Source organism: Pithys albifrons, chromosome 3, assembly GCF_047495875.1.
Source record: "Pithys albifrons albifrons isolate INPA30051 chromosome 3, PitAlb_v1, whole genome shotgun sequence".
In the NCBI taxonomy this organism is placed as follows: Eukaryota; Metazoa; Chordata; class Aves; order Passeriformes; family Thamnophilidae; genus Pithys; species Pithys albifrons.
The window spans coordinates 89,462,648-89,482,762 of NC_092460.1; the positions used below are offsets into that span (position 1 = coordinate 89,462,648).

Here is a 20,115-nt window from a genome sequence, read left to right on the forward strand (position 1 = left end):
GCTGGCTTCAGGGAAGCTGGCACATTTAAACGGTGTAATTTAGACAAATTTCCTAGGCTGACTAAGTGGACATGGCTGAAAGTGAAATGGGCTTTGTTCTCCTGTCCATATTTCCTCTGGTTTATGCCAGTGGAAAACAGTGATTCTTATTTTGAATTTAAGCATTTCAGCAAATTCTTAGCAAATTATGATCTACTTAGAGCACTGTTGCTTTTCTGCCACTAAAATGTGCACTCATGGGATACAGGGATAAAAATTTCACCCAGGATTATGTTTCTGATACTTGCAACACCATCTGCTATGCAGACAAAAGCTCAAAACAGAAATGACCATCTTTGTTCAGCCTCTTATGCCTGGTAAAATACCATACAGGCAAAATGAATTTTTGTCATTCCACCTGTCTGTCTAGTTATATTCTGGACGTTTTGAAAAGGAAATCATAAGATCTCCTAAAGCTGACTCCTGCAGCAAGAAATCACAACTCTCTAGTTTGTTGTGTAGGATGTTGTAGAAAATAAATCTTTCCAGTAAGTGCTCCCCCTGTTAGATTTGTGCAGTTCTTCATGAGACTGGGATGTGGCAAGGGGGTGCCTGACCCCAGGAGCCAGCCTGTGCTACTGCAGTATTCACTCAATGGGGGCCTCACGTGGAGCCTTCTCCAGGAGTTCCTCTTCAGTAACTCCAGCAACGTGGGCCGATACATTGCCTTGGAAATCCCCTTGAAGGCCCGTTCGAGCTCCACTCGGCTTCGCTGGTGGCAACCATCTGAGAACGGGCACTTCTACAGCCCCTGGGTAATCGACCAGGTAAGGAATCCATGGGGTATGGGGGGGTTTAACACAATTTTGGACTGGTTTTGGTCTTAATGTTTCCCTTTTGCTGGCATGTGTCATTCCACTGAGAAAAGCAAAAATGCTTTGGAGAAAGATATTTAGAGCACAAATTCTCTCATGTTTTGAATGCACAATTTCCATGTGGGGTGCTGAACACCCATTCTGAAGATAGGAAGGTCTTTTACATGTGGGCAGAGCCTCAGGCTCACATTGCAGAAGGCCTTACCATGCAAAATGCAAGCCTGATTTCAAACTTCAAAACCCTGCATTTAAAAAGTATCCAAATACATAATTGGCTCAGTTAAATGTAACAGAAAAAAACCTACAGAAAAATACCAATCTATATGAAAACAAAGATTTGTTCCATATTTGGTATTTGCTCCTATAAATATTATTATATTACTTTGTATGACATAGTATAAATCACAAGAAACCCCCTAAAGTGATTGTGCTCTAAATAGTCTTATTGGGCTGTCCAAGTTCAACTTGCTTAAATATTTATGAATGATTTTTTAGCAAAGTTCAGGTCATTAGGAGAAACCCAGCCACTTTAATGTTGTGGTTAAAAAATTTTACTTCCCATCCCTCCTTTTAGAAATTAAAAAGTCCTCATTCTCTCATTCCTATATCTTCATTGAATGTAGTTATATTAGTTCAGAACAGTCAGAAGCTGAATTCAGAATAGAAAATGAAAATTAATTCCACCTTGCCTGCTGTTGAATAGTAAAATTCTGATGTCTTGCAGTCAATGGCAAAACAGAGACTATTTCCCCACTTTTATCAGCAGATGCAACCTGATATTAGTGCATCAGATAATGGTAGAGCTGAACAGTAGGAAAAACAATAGTGCAATCACTTTGCTTCTACTGACATTATTTTTGTGATCAGTTTGACTTCATCAAGGATGGAGTTCACCTCCCTGAACTTTAGATTTGTGTAGCTGAGCCAATCTCTTTAGGATTCCATTACAGGAAAGAGATATTCCCCTTCCTCACAGCCTAAACTCTTTACTAAGCGAATGTGTCCATTTTGGATCAGCAGAATACATACAACAGACAGACTGATGCACCTCACCTCTTCTTCCCCCAGTTTGCCTTGTCACATATATGTTTGTGAAGACTTCTAGGCATTTTTTCAGTAACAATTCCTTTCCCAATGTTTCAGATTCTTATTGGAGGAAATATCTCTGGCAATACAGTATTGGAAGATGACTTCACCACACTGGATAGTAGAAAGTGGCTGCTCCATCCTGGTGGAACAAAGATGCCAGTCTGTGGCTCTACTGGGGATGCTCTGGTGTTCATTGAGAAAGCCAGCACTCGCTATGTTGTCACCACTGACATCGTTGTCAATGAAGACTCTTTCTTGCAAATAGATTTTGCAGCATCCTGCTCTGTCACAGACTCCTGTTACGGTAATGACTTCTTTAGTTTCTGTCCTTACTTTTCCTCTGCCATAGAGGAAAGTTCACTTGTTTTCTGGTTCCATTATTCATCGTTACAAGAACTGAGAAACAAAAGAAAGCTACATGCTGCTGTTAGGAATTGTAAGATCAGCTTTTTTATTCTAGGTGTCTGAAGCCTAATATAAACTGGAGTATATTATTCCTTCAGAGCATTTAAGTTACAATTCAATCCATTTAAGAAAAAGACTAACATCTGCCTCACTCAAACCCATTTACCTGTATGAGACATCCACTGCCTGGGGTGGTGCTGTGGTCCCAATAATAAGCAGCTGGGTGTTCTCAGCATATGTTTCTTGCTTTGTGGCTTTACATTTTTGGTGTAGTAAGTCTCCGTTCTGAGCTCACGTCACAGACAGAATCCCAGACTATTCTGAGTTGGAAAGGACCCACAAGGATCATCGAGTCCAACTCTTAAGTCAATGACCCACACAGGGGATTGAACCCATGACCTTGGCATTATTACAACCAATTTTTAACCAACTGAGCTAACTTGTACCTGTATATCTAAGAAACCATTTATACCAACATATATCTGACACATGCTAAGGCAGCATCAGATGCAAAAGTTTGTATCATTCATATGAAATAATAAACATGTATAGATATACATGTATCCATGTCGGAATGTGTGCATAGATATATGCATGTGTGTATATATGTATATATATGTTTATGTACACATAATGATGGGATTTTTAATTACATAGCTTCCTTTATTTTCCATTTGATGCCTAGTGAGTGCAGAGCCAGCTTTTATATGTGAATATATACATACAGATACACAAATAAATAAAAGCATGCCCTGCACTCAATACACATCACACGGAAATTAAAAATCAGTTCATTATGTGAATTTCAAGGTGCACAAGAAATAGGTCGTTCTAGTTTTGAAAGCTTGTTCGTATATCTTAAATTGCATTCTTTTACAGTAGGATATTGGAGTATAGATTTTTTTTTTATGTAGAGGAGAATATAATACATTGCATCATGTGGTATGTGTTAATTCACTGGGTTGCTGACAATTCCCCTAGAATTCTGTATAAAAATGGAAAAAGATTTTACATGGAGTCCCAGAATTGGCTTCTCTGATTTTGCTAATCTGAAGCATCTCACATGCTTAACAGTATTTTTTTCTTTTGGTATTAAAAGGACTGCAGCATCCAAAGATCATCTTTGATACATTTAAAAGTGGTTTAGCAGCTGAGCTATATAGTGGCAAAGAAACAGTTCCTTCCCTTTTTTTTTCTTTTTTTTTTTTTTTGAGGAGTAGGGGAGGGAGCGGTTGTGTTTCTTTGTCTACTACACTTTCCATTATCTTAACTTCATATTAAATTAGGCAGGACACTACCTAATCATGCTTCCAGTCATGATGAGCAAAGTGTTTCATTTTAGTATGGGAGATTTAACACTAAAAACTCACTTACCCTTGTTTATATCCACTTGTCCTTGTATTTCTGTAGCACTGTCTCCTGTGCTGAAACATAAAGTAGGACTGATTGGGTGATTAAGGGTCATTCCCTGTGCATGAGGGTAGAAGAAATTGGTCTGTAGTAATCAAAAAAACATCACAGATTTATCACCCCTGTCACTGCAACCACGCTCTATGTTTTACACAGCCAGAATGCCTGGCAGCTGGGACATTTACTTCAGGTTACAGTTCTGTGTCTATTGTTATTTACTTTCTAATGGCTGAATGAAAGTTTAACTAGAAGTATTTAGTGAGCTTCACTAACCTTTATTTTTCATAATAAAAGTTTATAAGCCATAAACATCAAAACAGTGACATTGCTGATTTTCTCTGAGAAATGAATACATTAGTTTAATGTGGCTAGACTGTGTTTGAATGAAAACAAGCTCACTGACTAACAATCTCAAATTAAAACTGTTTATGCTGGATAATGAAGTGAGTTGGTCTGGAGAAGGGCTGGAAGAGTGACCAAACCATCTTGTGACAGAGCTAGAAGTTTGACTGTTGCTCTGCCTTACACAACAGTTACATCCAGCTGAATCTGACCCTTCAGCCTGAAAAACAATAAAAGCTGGTGGTCATGATGCTGTCACATCACTTTCTTGCATGCTGCAGCTACAGACTTAGGCTTGATTTAATCCTGACAGCATAAAAGATGACTTTGTCTTTGCACGTGTGGTCCCTTGAGGTAGGTGGCAGATGCAGAGGGGTATTGCAGAATTCTCCTGAGCTATACCTGCTGAGCAACATGTAATGTGTTGTCCAGCACTTCCACCAGAGGAGGAAACTTTGTGCTTCTGACACAAGGGTTTGAAAAGTTCTGAGTGATTATTTTTTCAGTGTAGACTTGTGATGCTCTCTGGGGCTTGCACTTGGTTGTAGAACTATGGATTAGATCTCTAAATTAAGTAACTAACTGTCTTTCCACCCTTAGCTATTGAACTGGAATATTCAGTGGACCTTGGGCTGACCTGGCACCCAATTTTGAGAGACTGTCTTCCCACTAATGTGGAATGCAACAGGTACCATCTCCAGAGGATTCTCATTTCGGACACTTTCAACAAGTGGACCCGGGTTACTTTGCCTCTGCCTCCCTATACCAGGTATCTCCTCTGGTCTTCTGCAGAATAAATCTAAATGCATAACTAGGTATTTATAACACTATAACAGATTATAGGATTAAAGTAATTGCACCTTGCTTTTTTCTGCATGTATATAGCAACAAATAAGTAAATGAAGCTCCGTCCTGCTTTGGATAAAAATTGAAAAGCTCTTATGTGTATGAGTTTACTTTTATTAGTTATTTATAGATAGGAAATTCTTGTTCTAGTGAGGGACAGAGAGAACATTATAAAGAATCACATGTTATCGTCAGCCTCACTAAATTCTGGTTGTTTTGGTGGGTGATTGGACTGGCTGAATCCCCACTGCACCCTGTGCTTGCTGTTGTTGAGCGTATTAAATATAGCACCTTGGGGGCTTCTTGTTTTTCTGTATATTTATTGTATCCTTTTTGTCTCTTTCAGCTTAGATACTCTCTTTATTGTTGATACATATGACCCATTTTCACCTCCTCTTTCTTTTCCTACATTCTTTTGTCTTTGAGGGAAAAAAAATTGAAGGATTTGTTAGGAGGCCCCAGCAAAAGGAGCTGTTTGGTACTGACAGCGCTGTTGGGAGTGTTGCCGTACTGTTTTCTACAATGCCCTGAAAACTGCTGGATTTTTGCTTGGTTTGTCTAAAAGATCCATCTAGGGACAACCAGGTAGCGCAGCCTTCCAGATGACATCCTTCTAGATGTGCTGTTTTGCAGTGACAGCTGTGACTGTCCCCTGCACAGCTATACCTGCTAAAGCCCTGCAAACACAGGTATTGAGGACTCTACAGTTTTGCTCCTCCTGCTGAGCCCAATCTTCTCACATAGGCATAGGCTGAGCTAACTGCAGGACAGAAGTACCACAGCACAGATAGAGCCTTGAGAGGGTTGTCATGAAAGATGCCAGCTAATGCACACAGGAGTTTGGAAAGAGACATTTGGTTTTTAGCAGTTGTACTGAGAGCACCTATCTATACAGTTGCCACACATTTCGAAATTAGTAGTGGAAAAGTCTATGGTCTACTCCTAATCATTTAAAGTATCTTCCCTATCTTCAGTGCAGTTATGTCAAGTATTAGTACCTCTTTAGGAGTTGTTTCCAGCATTGATCTTCTCTGCTTCCTTTTTTGTAATGCTTCACTACATATTGTCTATAAAATCCATTACCCCAGTTTTTTGTACTGGTGCCGTGAGTGACCCCCCCCCCAAAAACAGAACTCCGAGCACGTTAGTGTAAGGTAAGATAAAAAGTAAAGGTCCTTTAATATCACAGGCCTACAGCCCACAGGAATACATGATGACATGCATGTGCTCCAGTTCTTGTTTCCATGGCTTTTATAATAAGATCCCTCCAATCATTGCTTTACACATTTCTCAGTCCAGCCCTGGTTCCACTCCTGGTCCAAACCCTGGAATTGGGTCTGGGGTCATCAAGACCCTCTGTCTTCATCAGTTCCTCTTCCTCAGGCACACAAAGGTCCCTTGGAGTTCATCCAGTTCTGACTTCTGGGTCACTCTGACCTGTGTTTATGTTTTGTTTTGTAGGCCGTCTGATATCCTTCAGCTCTACCTTGGAAAGGAGTCTAAACAAGATTAATTAACTAAAGGAATTTAAGCTCCCTGTTCTGGGACAGGGGTAGTGATAGAAAGGCATTAAACTGTTAGAAATATTAACCGTCTAAAAATTTACAACTACTGTGTTCCTAAAATCTACAAAATGTGAAAATCAGAACAAAACCCCTTCGCCAACAGTACAAAGACTGTGAATTTGTGTTCAGGACAGTCTTTCTGGGGTTGACAAGGATAAATAGGGCTGGGATTGATGTTCCAAACTAATTGAATTTGGACTTGAAAGGAAGCTACCACCTGAGATAAATTCAGGTTTATGAATAACTGTGATTGTAAAACAAAACAGCTTTTGAAGCAGTCAGAAATTCATATTCAAAAGAATATGATGCCCTACTGAAGCAAAGATTGCCCTTCTGTCCATCTTCCAAAGATATTAAAACAGGCATTGCATGAGAGAGGTTATTACAACCTTATAAGCAAGGGAGATGTTAAGGTTTAGGATAAGGAACAAGCTAAGCTAATAGGCCTTTAGGTCTAGGTGGAGTATAATTTTTATGCTGCTTTGTTATTTCAAGCTGTGTGATAGTGGGTGTGTATCTCCAGTTGTTTGTGCCTGTATGTTTCAGGGACATGCAGGCTATGTAGTCAACAGCTTGGGCTGCTGCTCACCACCCATGTTTGTGTAGCCTTTTAGAGCCCCTGTACCCTGAGGCACCTTCTAACCTCTGGCCTGTAGAAGGCAATAAACACTTAAAATCAGAGCTAATTTTAAAATGCAAATGCAAATACAAAACTTCTCACAGGAGCATCAGCTCCATAAATTGTTAGTGAAGCACTAAACCTAAAGCAGGTAGTGTAAGATATAGGTGCTTGTCTTTATTCTTAAAGGACTTTCTCACAATTTCTACATTTCTTTTTAAAATGCTACGTGGTGAGCAGCTTGACAGCTCACAGTAGATTTCTCTTTGGATAAACATGTTATTTATTCACCTCATGAGGGATAATCATAATGAAATAATTAATGGGATAATACTGACTTTATCATAAAGGTCCATTTTTAAACTAGATAGTTTGGGGGGATTTCGCTGTTTATTTGTTTTGATGTTTACAAAAATTGTGATTTCTCTTTGAGTTTGAAAAGAAAACAGACCACACGAAGCTCAATGCTGCCATCTAGTGCTGTGCAGCAAAACAGGGACTACCTTGAATTTATAATGGTATTTTTGACAAGTTGCAGAAATTCATCTACTCACAGTTCTTGACTCCAGTCTACACCTGCATGAGCTGAATAGCTATTTGGTGTCCCCTGACTGATTTTGGCTAGATTTTCATTATCTGCCTTCGGACCTGAGACACTTAATTCACATACAGGGAGCTAAGCCCTTTTTAATCAACAAAATGAAAATGATTTATTGAAAAGAGCTAGGATCACACCACAGATAATTTCTTTGCATTTCCAGCCAAACCGTCGGTGGAGGGACCAGAGGAAATTGCAAAACCAGGGTAATGCTGCAAGTCCTCCATCGGTTCTCTCATCTGTTCCCTGCAGATTTTAATGGCAACATCTTGCCTAGGAGCCAACCCACTCCCTAGAGCTGCTCTTACATAAGTGTGGTTGAGAGAATTCATAGAGGAAAAGTTGGGTTAATTTGCTGACTTGCACTGAAGCAATGAAACTCTGGCTCAGGGTGAAACTTGGAGGATTCGGAGGATTCTGGCTTCATCCAGCTCCCGGCTATCCCTTAAGTTTGGAATTGTGCTGGGACATGGCTCTGACTAGTATGGGCTTCCATTTGGATATCCCACCTTCTTCCTACCCTGCTCTCCACTGCACCAACCATGGCCCACTGACTTTGCTTTCAGCGGTGATCCCTTTCCCACCTCCCACACTCTCAGCATGCTACCAAACACCCATGCTTTGTGCTGTTCTCAGAATATGGGCACCCTGTTCTTGGAGGGATGTGGTCATTGTCAGGAATCTGCCCTGAGTTGTGGTGATAGCAAACAAATCTTCTAAGAGCAGTCCAGCCTCAAGACTGACATTTTCTTTCCATCAAAATAAAGATTAGCTTAGCTAGAAACAGACCTTTCTGTTTTTCTTTCTCTGCCAAGGTCTCAAGCCACTCGTTTCCGCTGGCACCAGCCTGCTCCTTTTGATAAGCAGCAAACGTGGGCAATTGACAATGTCTACATCGGGGACGGCTGCATAGACATGTGCAGTGGCCACGGGAAGTGCACTCAGGACAACTGTGTGTAAGTGCCATCTGTTCCCTGTCCTGCCCAGCCCTGTAGTACTTCACTCCTCCTCTGCCATTTTAATGAACTTGCAGGAAAAACTGTGATACAGTTTTTCAAAGAAGGTGAGTTTTGCTGTTAAAACTGAGCAGGGCACTGGGACCACTTGGGAATAGAAATAACAAGAGGAAGGGTAAGTCTGGGTGTTGGCTCTGCCTGTTCCTCAGTGGCAAAGCATTGCTGCTTCTGCTGCCTCTGCTGCAGCCTCTGCTGCATCTTGATTCCTCTCCCACCAGCTAGGGAGGAGATACCTCTTGGTTTGCACACTCCTCTAGGGACATTCAGTCCTGCAGCTTCCCAGAAGGTGTCATTCCCCAGTGGTTTCACACCATGTCCCTGTGCTCTCAGCCTGGTCCTGGGTACAGGGAACTTGGGCTGGGAGTGGGAGGTGTCCACTAAGCAGAGTATATGCCATTTTTTCACAAGGCCAGATTTTGCTTTTTGACTGGTGTTAACTTGATGGTCTTATGCATCTGTTCCATGGTAGGGTTTGCCAGGGGAGGCAGACTGGCTTGATCCTCAAACTGTCTGTGTAAGTCGGCATAGAGTCCTGCAAAACTAACAAATAACAACCAGATCTCCCCAGATTTGCCTGTCTTGGCAACAGAGAAATACCTTCCAGATGGATGCATTGCTTTTTTTCCAGACACAAATGGCAACAGAAACAGGAGAATGGTTGTATAATTACACTGTGACTATATTTGTTAGAAATATATTTCACTGTAGAATAGACGTATTATTGTGTTCTCTATCCTGACAGCACTGAAGTAGCAAGACACAATCTCCCTAGTGAAATCTCATAGTAGCAGAACCCATTTCAGTGCTGTTATCCAGTCTTTGACACATTACAAGAATGTTTTTCAGAGGAGGAAAAAAAAGAACTATATAAAAAAACAGCAAGAAAATACCCATCTACTAAAATTTGACAGAAACTTTAACATTAGCAGGACATTCTTAGGCTTGGCACATTCTCTTACATTTATCTATCCAAGCACAGTGTATTTTACTTATTTTACTGTGTTCAGGACTGTACTCTGTATTAGCAGCTTGAATGATACATGATACTAAGCCTTTCCTAAAGTCATTTCTGTATCATACTAACTACAAAACATGGCAGATGTTTGAAACCCCCACGTACCAGTTGTGTGCTAGTAAATGATGCAGACAGCAACCATGCAGAATGAGATGGCACCTTAAAGTGGAAAAACATGGCACTGATTACACCTCTGTGCAGAGCCTTTGCCAGCTGATTTTTGCATTTGTTTTCCTCTGCAGCTGCGATGAGCACTGGGGGGGGCTGTACTGCGACGAGCCAGAGACTCCCCTTCCAACACAACTGAAGGACAACTTCAATCGCTCCCCCTCGAACCAGAACTGGCTGACGGTGAACGGGGGCAAACTGAGCACAGTCTGTGGGGCAGTCGCCTCTGGGATGGCTCTTCACTTCAGCGGGGTGCGTGTTCAGCACAGACACCAGCTCAGTCCATTTGACAGTATAAATGGGGCTGATTTAAAAAGTTAAATAAACAAGGTGTTAAAAGCATCAGCATAGCATATTAAGCATATAAAATATTTTTTTAAATTTTATCCTTCGCCTAGCTGAAGGGTGAAGTCAGACAGGTCCTACAGACTAGGGCCAGGCAGAAACACTCCAGTAAAGCTGATACCACCTTCCTCACTATGCTGCAGCCAGGAAAATGAGATACAATGTGTGCGCCTCCTGAAAGGAGCTGTAGAGGAGGCTTTGGAAATGGAGCTGATGGGTTAAAGCACAGTATAAATAAGTAGACATTCAATTTTACTCAATTTCGCTACCTCCTGATAGCACTTACCACTTCCAGAGACTGAAGCGTGATGTGGCTTCTAATCAGACCACAGAGGTAAATTAATAACTATTTGCACTTGTATAACTTGCCCAGGGTCCTTGTAAAAACAGAATCACAGAGTGGGTAAGGTTGGAAGGGACCAAAATAGGCCATCTGGTCCAACCTCCCTACTCAAGCAGGGGAATCCTAGACCACATGGCATCCACGTGTAGGCTCATCCTTCAGACCTTTCACAGTTAGGTGTTTTCAGAGTAAACTCAAACTAAAATTTCCTAGGTTAGCTACATATGTAGGTATATAACCCAAACTGCAGCTGAACTACAGTTTGCTAACAGATAACCTTGGTATTATAAAAATGACAAAACAGTATTTTAGAAACATGCACAATTTATGCTTGTGGATCTCTTCCATCAAATTTATAACTAGGTTCAAACTGACAAAAGTTTTGTAAAATAAACTAGCAGAAGCACTAAAGTTCCACTTCTTCCCAGTAGGACTAAGTAGCCATCACCAACTAATGACTAAGCAACATGAAAATACGTAAGGGATTGTGGAAAACACACATACTCAAATTGCTTTGCCATTTGTTGGTTTGCATAAATTGAGCCATTAGCACATAATCAGTGATTCATTAATTTGCATGGAAAGCCTTGTGATTTGCAGTGGAGGCATGGATTTTTGCAACTCCTGTACTCAGAAGAAAGGTGAATACAGTTATGGATACTGAATGTCATGAAGCTGTAGGCACAAGTAGTAATATGTATGAGTAAAAAATAGGATTTTTTAAGATGGAATGTCATTGAAATTATGTCTCCAGGAAAAAAAAATATATTGTTCTAGTTTAGCTTAACCTTTGACATAATTTAAAAAATTTGTACAATTTTAAATTTTGTACAGAATGAAGTTCCATTAATAGTAACTGCATAGTCTAACATTTTTATGAACATAAGTTTTGCCAGCCAACACCAGGCAACATACATTGTTATTGCTTTTCAGGGCTGCAGCCGTATGTTAGTTACAGTGGATTTGAACCTCACCAGTGCAGAATTCATCCAGTTTTATTTCATGTATGGATGTCTGATAACTCCTAATAACCGCAACCAAGGAGTGCTGCTGGAGTATTCTGTGAATGGTGGAATCACCTGGAGCCTCTTAATGGAAATTTTCTATGATCAATTCAGCAAGCCTGGGTTTGTAGATACCTCCTTTCTGCCTATATGATTTTCTTTGCTAAAGTAAGGTGGTCTTGAGTGTTTCTTAAGAACCTGTGGGACATATTACTGCTGTGGTTTTGATGTTGGATCCTAATGATTTCAGCTTGTCCAATCCTGCAGGCGTTCATGAATGGCCTTGGCATAGGTCCTTGAGCATCAGCATCTGTGCAGCTGTTAGGCCAGAAAAGCAAGGGTAGTTAGGAGCCTGTAGCAGCCTGGTAGATTTTTAAATGGTTGCAGGAGGATAAATTAGTAGCTACTGTAGTGATGTCCATCCTGTTCTTTAAGATGCTAGTATTTGCAATTTAGTTTCTTACTGACAAGAGCAGAAAGTCATTTGAGCTAGTTAGAAAATGGTGTGGAGAGGAAAAACTGAATTTGTGCTGATATCCATCAAAAGGATGGACACACTCAAGCTCTATTTTCAGATATTTGTGAGATTCAAATCATGCGTATATGTGAGGTGACCTTTTCCTCACTGACTGATTTTAAAGAGTCATAGAAAATGAAGATGTGAGGGAGCCATTATTTGTTATTTCATTTAACCACACCAAGAAATCACTAGCACTTTAACTGGACATGAGATTTAAGTAAGTGATTGTCTACTGTTGTAATGGAAAAAAATAAAATTGTACTGGAACATTGCTATCTGCTGAATGGCTCCAGGCTGAAAATAGTAATTTTTTTTTACTTCAGCATTCTTTTTCTTAACACTTCCCTTGATAAGGAACTTATGGTCATACCCAGCTAGTCTAAACTATTGCATTTGGTCCCATAAGGACAGCTGGAGCCAGGGAGGTTGCTCAAACCATGACAGTTTGGTTGCTGACACTTCCCACCTCCCTCTGAGCCCCTGTCCTAGGGATGACATTGAGAATGATCAGAAAGGGGGTTTTTTCAGCATTTTCTGTAGAACATAGGCTAGATCACTCTTTTCCTTCTTTCCAACTTCCATTTACTCTAAGAAACACTGGGAGTAGACCTGTTCAAAGCACCTGGCACAGAGCATTGAAATTGTCTTCCTTCTGTGGCTTTCCTAGAGCTAATTTCCACTTTTTATTTCAGCTTCGTGAACATCCTCCTTCCCTATGACGCCAAAACCATTGGGACACGCTTCCGCTGGTGGCAGCCTAAGCACGATGGGCTGGACCAGAACGACTGGGCCATTGACAACGTGCTGATCTCGGGCTCAGCTGACCAGAGGACGGTGATGCTGGACACCTTCAGCAGCGCTCCCCTGCCACAGCACGAGCGCTCCCCCGCTGACGCGGGGCCCACCAGCAGGATCACCTTCGACATGTTCATGGAGGACAAAACTACAGGTAAAGGATCCATGTGGACCTGAGTCAAAGGGCAGGAAGTAAACTTTGTGTAGATATGTAGGCAACACCTATTAAAAGGCTCTCCCAAAATGTTCAATGCAACAGAAGTTTATGTTTTAAGTCTGGGATCCTTACTTCTTAAACGTTAAAAAATAATGCCATAGTGCTTATATGAGACAGTAATAAGAGGCACTTTGAGCAATAAATGTACTACCTATGTACATGGGAAAGATGGGGTACTGATATTCTCAGGAGCAATACTAAATAATTCTCATGTAGGCTGAAGAACAAAGCCATGAATCACCTTTAGTGGTTAACACCACTCCCTGTTTTCTTTAATTTATATTGTCATTGTATATTACTGGTGTTGCCATTTGTTTTCAAGTGAATGAACACTGGTTATTCCATGATGATTGCTCAATTGAGAGATTCTGTGATTCTCCTGATGGTGTCATGATCTGCGGGAGCCACGACGGCAGAGAGGTTTATGCAGTCACCCATGACCTGACTCCTACAGAAGGCTGGATTATGCAGTTCAAGGTAAAATCCCTGTCTGCATTTAAAACCACATTTTGCTCCAGGTCTAAGTAGATTTTTCAGGAGGTAGGATGATGTATAGGCCTGCACAGGAACCCTTCCCTGAAGGGAAAAGTGTTGTTATTAGGCCATTCTCATATTTATTACTTACTCCATGCTTGTCAGCTTTAGTACTTCAGACTGTTCTCAGAGGTGACATGTTCTTCTATTCTAGCACTGCAGTTGTATGGACATCATGTAATAAGGATATTACTCATAAAAAGGTGCCCATTTTGTTGCTACTGCTTGCTGAGGGAAAAGCAGCTCTATAGTAGTTCACTGTTCCTGTGTTGTCATGCATTCACATCAAACCTGCACCCAAACTGCCCTTCATACACCCCTTTACATAAATTAAGGAAATAACTCAGCGATATATGGACATTGCAAGAGCCCTTTGCACATCCCTCCATGAAGAGGGTTCACATAATCCAGAGCCTTCTCTGAAATATTCAAATCTTAGGTTGTGTAGGAGGAATGATTAACTATTTATTATGTGATACTGGGGTGTAAGGCACAAGCGTCAAAATCTGGAAATCCAGAAATGTGAATTAACTGGAAGAAAACAAAATGCACAATATGGTGTCTGTTTTCAGTCTTGGGAATATTGAAGAGATCTGGAGATGACTGGTACTGTACAGGTACTGTTATTGCCATTATTTCAAACAAAATTCTGCAGTCAGTTTTCAGGTTCAAACAGTTTTTTAAACTCCACCACCACAATTAATTCTAAATTACTAATGCCCTCTCTTTATTAGGTTTCTGTTGGATGTAAAACCTCAGAAAAACTTGCACAAAATCAGGTCCATGTGCAGTATTCAACTGATTTTGGTGTTAGCTGGAGTTACTTAGTACCTCAGTGCTTACCAGCTGATCCAAAATGTTCTGGGAGCGTTTCACAGCCGTCTGTCTTCTTTCCTACAAAAGGATGGAAAAGAGTAACTTACTCACTGCCTGAAAGCCTTGTGGGCAAGTAAGTATGAATTTTCTACTCATCTTGTGTTGGATTGAATACCTTCCTAGAAACACAACAGGGGATAAATTTGCTTATTCATTTTCTTTCAAGGAAACTGCAGACTATCAGCATTCATGTTCATTACATTATGGATTATGTATAAAATCAATTTCAACAGATACTTCCACTACTTGTGGAAGCTTGGAGGATGGTACAGTCATAAGTATATTGTGTTTAATCACTTTTTTCAGTTGAACAAAGTTGTTTAATACATATGTCTGTTTTATTTCATTCCTTTCTATCTAGTCCTGTGAGGTTTCGATTCTACCAGAAATACTCAGATACGCAGTGGGCCATCGACAACTTCTATCTGGGCCCTGGTTGTCTGGAAAACTGTAGAGGTCATGGAGACTGCCTGAATGAGCAATGCATCTGTGATCCTGGGTATTCAGGTCCAAACTGCTATCTCACCCAGACTCTGAAGGTGATTTTACTGCATGTTTTAAAGAATTCATTTTGCCATGTGTTCGGCTGAGAGGAGAGGAGAGATTGATCCCACTGGAAATTTAGCTTTGATTCCTGTCAGCCTGAAGACAGTCAAATCTATTTTCAGGCTTTTCATCAGTTTTTAGCAAAACTATTACTGCATTATTCAAGAACAGATTTGTTCCTTTGCAAATAACACTGCCTGAAAAAGCTGTGATAAAGTTCACTGTCCATCTTTAAATAATTGTAATAGGATCTAAATCACCCTTGCACATATGGTTTTATTTGATCAAGGCCTGTAGAAAGATTGTCTTTATCATGAAAGAGCTTACTGAAGTAGGGAATACAAGAAAATGGCATAATATTAGAAAATTAATTCACCTGGGTGTTATTCACGTTATTCAATAACAAGCAAATGAACTGTAGTTAGAGATTGTTAATTTCAAAAATTAAAATATATTTAAAACTTAGCATATGTCAGATAAGAACAGAATAGGTACATCTTCCACAGAAACAACAGAATAACCACAGTTCTATCTAAAGGAAATGTAACTATTTAACTTTTCAGTTGCCATGTTATTTGAATTATCATAACCTTCTATTTTAAATCTGAAATGCTAATTACATGAACAAATACCATTGTCTGTTTCCAATTTTTTATTAGTAATGTATCTTTCACATTAAGGACATTAGGGATAAAATGCTAGCAATTTTAGGAGAGTTTTGCTACTATCTCCTTAAAGCCAGGGTTTCACTTATGCCTTTGCTTTTGCTGCTCCTGGAGGTAGGTGGAAATCAGAGATATATTCTAGATTGTTTTCAGTGTAAATATCTGTGCAAACAGTCACATAAATGCATGTTCACTACAGTAACCCTAAAATTTCATTGCAGTACTGGTTTTGCTGTGGGAAAAATATAGAATATTTTTTCTCCCATACATAGAGAAGACCCCTCCTGTAGCCCCCTGCTATCAAAACCTTGCCACACAAGCCCAACACATCCATTCATTTGCACATGCCAGTTTAGTTGGCTGGATTACCTCCCAAGTATGTTAAAATCCAGCCCTAATATATTTCCACATTTAGCCAATCATTTTAAGTGGGTAAATACTCAATCAAAAGTGATTGTATTCAGTCATCCTGAAAGAAATTTAGTGTTCACAAGCCCTTCAGACATGTTTAGGTCAGTTCTACCTGTGATTATCAAAAAGATTTAAAATCTTAATTACCTCTTACAGACTTTCCTGAAAGAGCGCTTTGACAATGAAGAAATTAAACCAGATTTATGGATGTCCTTAGAAGGTGGAAGTACCTGCACTGAGTGTGGAATTCTTGCAGAAGACACAACTCTGTATTTTGGAGGTGCAACTGTGAGGCAGGCTGTCACTCAGGATCTGGACCTGCGGGGGGCAAAGTAGGTCATGTTTCCATGTCATTGTCAAGAGGACCTCTCTCATAACACTGACAAAGCAGCAAGCAACACAGCTTGTAGCCCAGGGAATTCCTAGGCCACCACCAGCACAGCACTACCTGAGGCAGACACCGACAGGATTAGGATTCTCAAGGCACTGATGCTTTCAGATGACTCACAGAGAGCAAGGCTCACCCTTGCACAGTGGACAGGGTCTGATGAATCAGCAGCTCCTGTCCTGCAAAGAGGCACCAGCTGTGGCTCTCAGTGCAGAGCACAACCTCAGCTGGTTGTCTTCTCTTGGGTGCCCATACAAGACCAACTCCCCTCCCATGCTGTAGAAAAGTATGATTTAACGGGTAAGCAATGGAATTATGTCAGCTTAGACAAACTAAGGGCATGATGTAGGCAGTTTTAGTATCATTTCCCTTGACTGTATGGCTTTAGTTAAGCCACGTACTCTGACTTCTGTAATTCAGCAAGAGCTCACTGAACCATACAACCTTTCAGGAAGGAAGGGGCCTCAGGGAGTCTCTAGTCCAACCTCACATTCAAAGCCAAGTAACACTGAATTCAGACCAGTTTGCTCAGGGCTTTTGTCTCATTGGGTCTTTGAAAACCTGCAGGAACAGAGATCCTGCAGTCTGTCTGGACAGCTTGTTCCAGTGCTTAGTTAGACTCAGTGTGATATTTTTCCCCCACCTCTTAAATCCAGTCAGAACCTCACATGTTTTCCAATACATGACCACTGTCTCCGCATCCCAGTCATCTTGTTCAGGTTGAACCAGCCATGGTCCTGCAGCCTCTCCTCACAGGGCATGTGCTCCAACCCCTACCATTCCAACCATTCCAGTGTCCTTCACTGACCTTGCTCAGTTCATCAACTTCTTTTATGTCCTTCATTGGTATCAGGGCACCTTGTTAACACATGGTGAGTTCCTTTTTCACCAGGGGACTGTTAGCAAAGCAGCTCCCATCCAGTCAGTCTGCAGCTGGTACATTTTCAAGGGGTTAGTCCCTCCCAGGGACAGATATTTGCTGAATTTAATGAGGTTGCCAAGAATTACTAGGTGATGTTTTTGGAAACCTCTGTAGTACTTGTCCATCAATGTTACTTGCTTAAACATGCCAGCACTTGGAACATTTTCAGCATGTCTGTTAATAGAAAGCAAACCTTTATTTGTGCAGATCATTAACAGATGTAATCATATTCATTTACTCTTAGATTTCTACAGTACTGGGGGAGAATTGGGAGTGAGAACAACATGACAACATGCCACAGACCAACTTGCAGAAAGGAGGGAGTGCTACTAGACTATTCCATTGATGGAGGCAAGTACATCTGGGAGTTTCAGCTAAGCTACAGTCTTGTTCTGTATCCAAGCATCATGAATATCTGGGAAGTTGTCAGAGATCCAAAATAATAAGCTATTTTTTAATTGTAAAGTTACTTTTGTCTGTGCAAAGTTTTTTCCCCATCTAAAATTTCCATCTGTTGCTCAGTTTTCCATAATCCTCCTGCCTGATTTCAGTAATCAGTGGCTTGCAGCCAATTTGATTCCTTTATACAAGATTACTCTTGCAGTAACAGTTTGCTGACTATCCTTAGAAGTTAAGATTTGCCTATCAGAAGACCATAGCTATTATTTTTTATTTCCTATTAACTTACTGTAATCTTCTAAAAGATTGTACTCTGTGCTTGTTCTTATTACTAAACCTGCATTTTTTCATTCTAGGGATATCCTGGACTTTGCTCCATGAGATGGATTACCAAAAGTACATCTCAGTCAGGCATGACTACATCCTCCTCCCCGAACATGCCCTGACCAACACCACCCGCCTGCGCTGGTGGCAGCCTTTCACCATCAGCAACGGGATTGTGGTTCCAGGCCCCGACCGGGCACAGTGGGCTCTGGATAACATCCTGATCGGAGGAGCGGAGATCAACCCCAGCCAGCTGGTCGACACGTTTGATGATGGTAAGACAGGCTGCAACAGCTTATGTCTTGTCTGGCATTATCTTCTCTTACCTACGTCCTGTGAGCTTGCAAGCAGACTTTCTTTTATTTTAGCTCTGAAAATCTTTTCTTTTGTAGACTGATGATGTTTATATGCGATGCTATGTATTTATGTATACATGCATATATATATATATGTATACACATACACCTATAAGAAAGACAAAAAAATTTATTTCAGTTCAACTCATTTCATTTAAATTTCTGGTATGAAAGTTTTCATCATATTTTTAAAGTACTTTTATTTAAACATTTTAATTACCTCTCTGGAGCTGATGTTTTTATTATGTCTGTTAGTAGCTTACTGTGTGTCATTAAAGATAACATAAATGCAGTGTCTCTATCACTGAAGTACTGTATCTAGTGATTCTGTGGATTCATTACTAAGCCTTGATGTTTACTAAGATAATGTAGTAATTATATTTAACTCATCTTAATAGAAGGCACCTCTCATGAAGAAAACTGGAGCTTTTATCCTAATGCAGTCAGGACTGCAGGGTTCTGTGGAAATCCATCATTCCATCTCTACTGGCCAAATAAGAAAAAGGACAAAACACACAACATCCTGTCCTCCAGGGAGCTCATTATACAGCCAGGATACATGATGCAGTTTAAAGTAAGAAATGTTCTCTCTCTCCAAAGTAAAGTACACAATGATAAATCATCTACAGTGTCTCTAGAAAGTATTCTTCTTCCAGCTAGAATGCTCAATTGGATGAATAATTAATAGTGACTTTTTACTAGAAATGAAAGGAAAATCTGAAGTGTAGGTAATGAGGACCAGAAAGGTTGCATGAATGTAAAATGTCAGATTATTCTGACTGTCTGTATGCTTTGGGAGTTAGTCACAGGGATTGGAAGTCTGATCCATTTTCCCTGAAATTACTGGATCATCAAATGCAGTAGGAATTATTTTCTAAGATGAGAATAGACAGCATACAGAATATGCCTTTTTTCCTTAATTTGTCAATACACAGAAAAGGCAAGGGAGTGTCATGTGGAAAATGCAAGCATGTTCTAGTAGAAGCACCCCTTCTACTTACTTGTGTCATGGTGAATGACCCAAATAGTGACTGAGTATTTCACTTTGATTTAAGGTGGAATTCTGCACCAGACCAAAGACAACAAGTAGTTGTTTTCCAGAAATGTTCTAGGATATTCCCCAAGCACTTGTCTTAAGTAAGCCAGGAGCTAATATGAAAGTAGGGTTATCAAAATAGTCATCCTTTTTCTTGGTGTGTTTTTTTCTTGTTCTTCTGTTTGACAAGATAGTTTTAGAATTTTCCAGCATCCACTGATCAATATTTTCACCTTTTCTCAACATTTGTTGCCTATCTTGTATTGACTGTCTAATATAATACCTAAGGCACAGCTTCCCCTCCTTGCACAGCATGCCATCTTCAAAGAAATTTTATAAAAGAGGACTCTCTCATGCTTTTTACTACTGAATGCCAAGGCCCCACCTCAAGCTGCTTATTTTGCTCAGCCTATCCACTTTTTTCTCTATTTTAAGGTCAAAATTATGATAACCCATTTAATAGTTTGTATTACTAACCTCTTCTTGCGGAGTTTTTCTCTCCTGATT

General features: G+C 40.3%; 1 protein-coding gene across 2 annotated transcripts in view; it reads left to right on the top strand.

Moving 5' to 3' along the window:
* Nucleotides 1-20,115, top strand: part of RELN (reelin) — a 281,484-nt gene that overhangs the window by 246,420 nt on the left and 14,949 nt on the right. For both annotated transcript variants that reach the window (XM_071552669.1, XM_071552670.1), the window contains exons 44-57: nt 548-806; nt 1,998-2,247; nt 4,701-4,869; nt 8,544-8,684; nt 10,002-10,179; nt 11,549-11,742; nt 12,832-13,088; nt 13,474-13,628; nt 14,420-14,634; nt 14,923-15,100; nt 16,340-16,515; nt 17,738-17,844; nt 18,249-18,491; nt 18,971-19,146. In XM_071552669.1, coding sequence (XP_071408770.1) covers nt 548-806; nt 1,998-2,247; nt 4,701-4,869; nt 8,544-8,684; nt 10,002-10,179; nt 11,549-11,742; nt 12,832-13,088; nt 13,474-13,628; nt 14,420-14,634; nt 14,923-15,100; nt 16,340-16,515; nt 17,738-17,844; nt 18,249-18,491; nt 18,971-19,146 — 2,698 coding nt within the window. The remainder of the gene's footprint in view (nt 1-547; nt 807-1,997; nt 2,248-4,700; nt 4,870-8,543; nt 8,685-10,001; nt 10,180-11,548; nt 11,743-12,831; nt 13,089-13,473; nt 13,629-14,419; nt 14,635-14,922; nt 15,101-16,339; nt 16,516-17,737; nt 17,845-18,248; nt 18,492-18,970; nt 19,147-20,115) is intronic.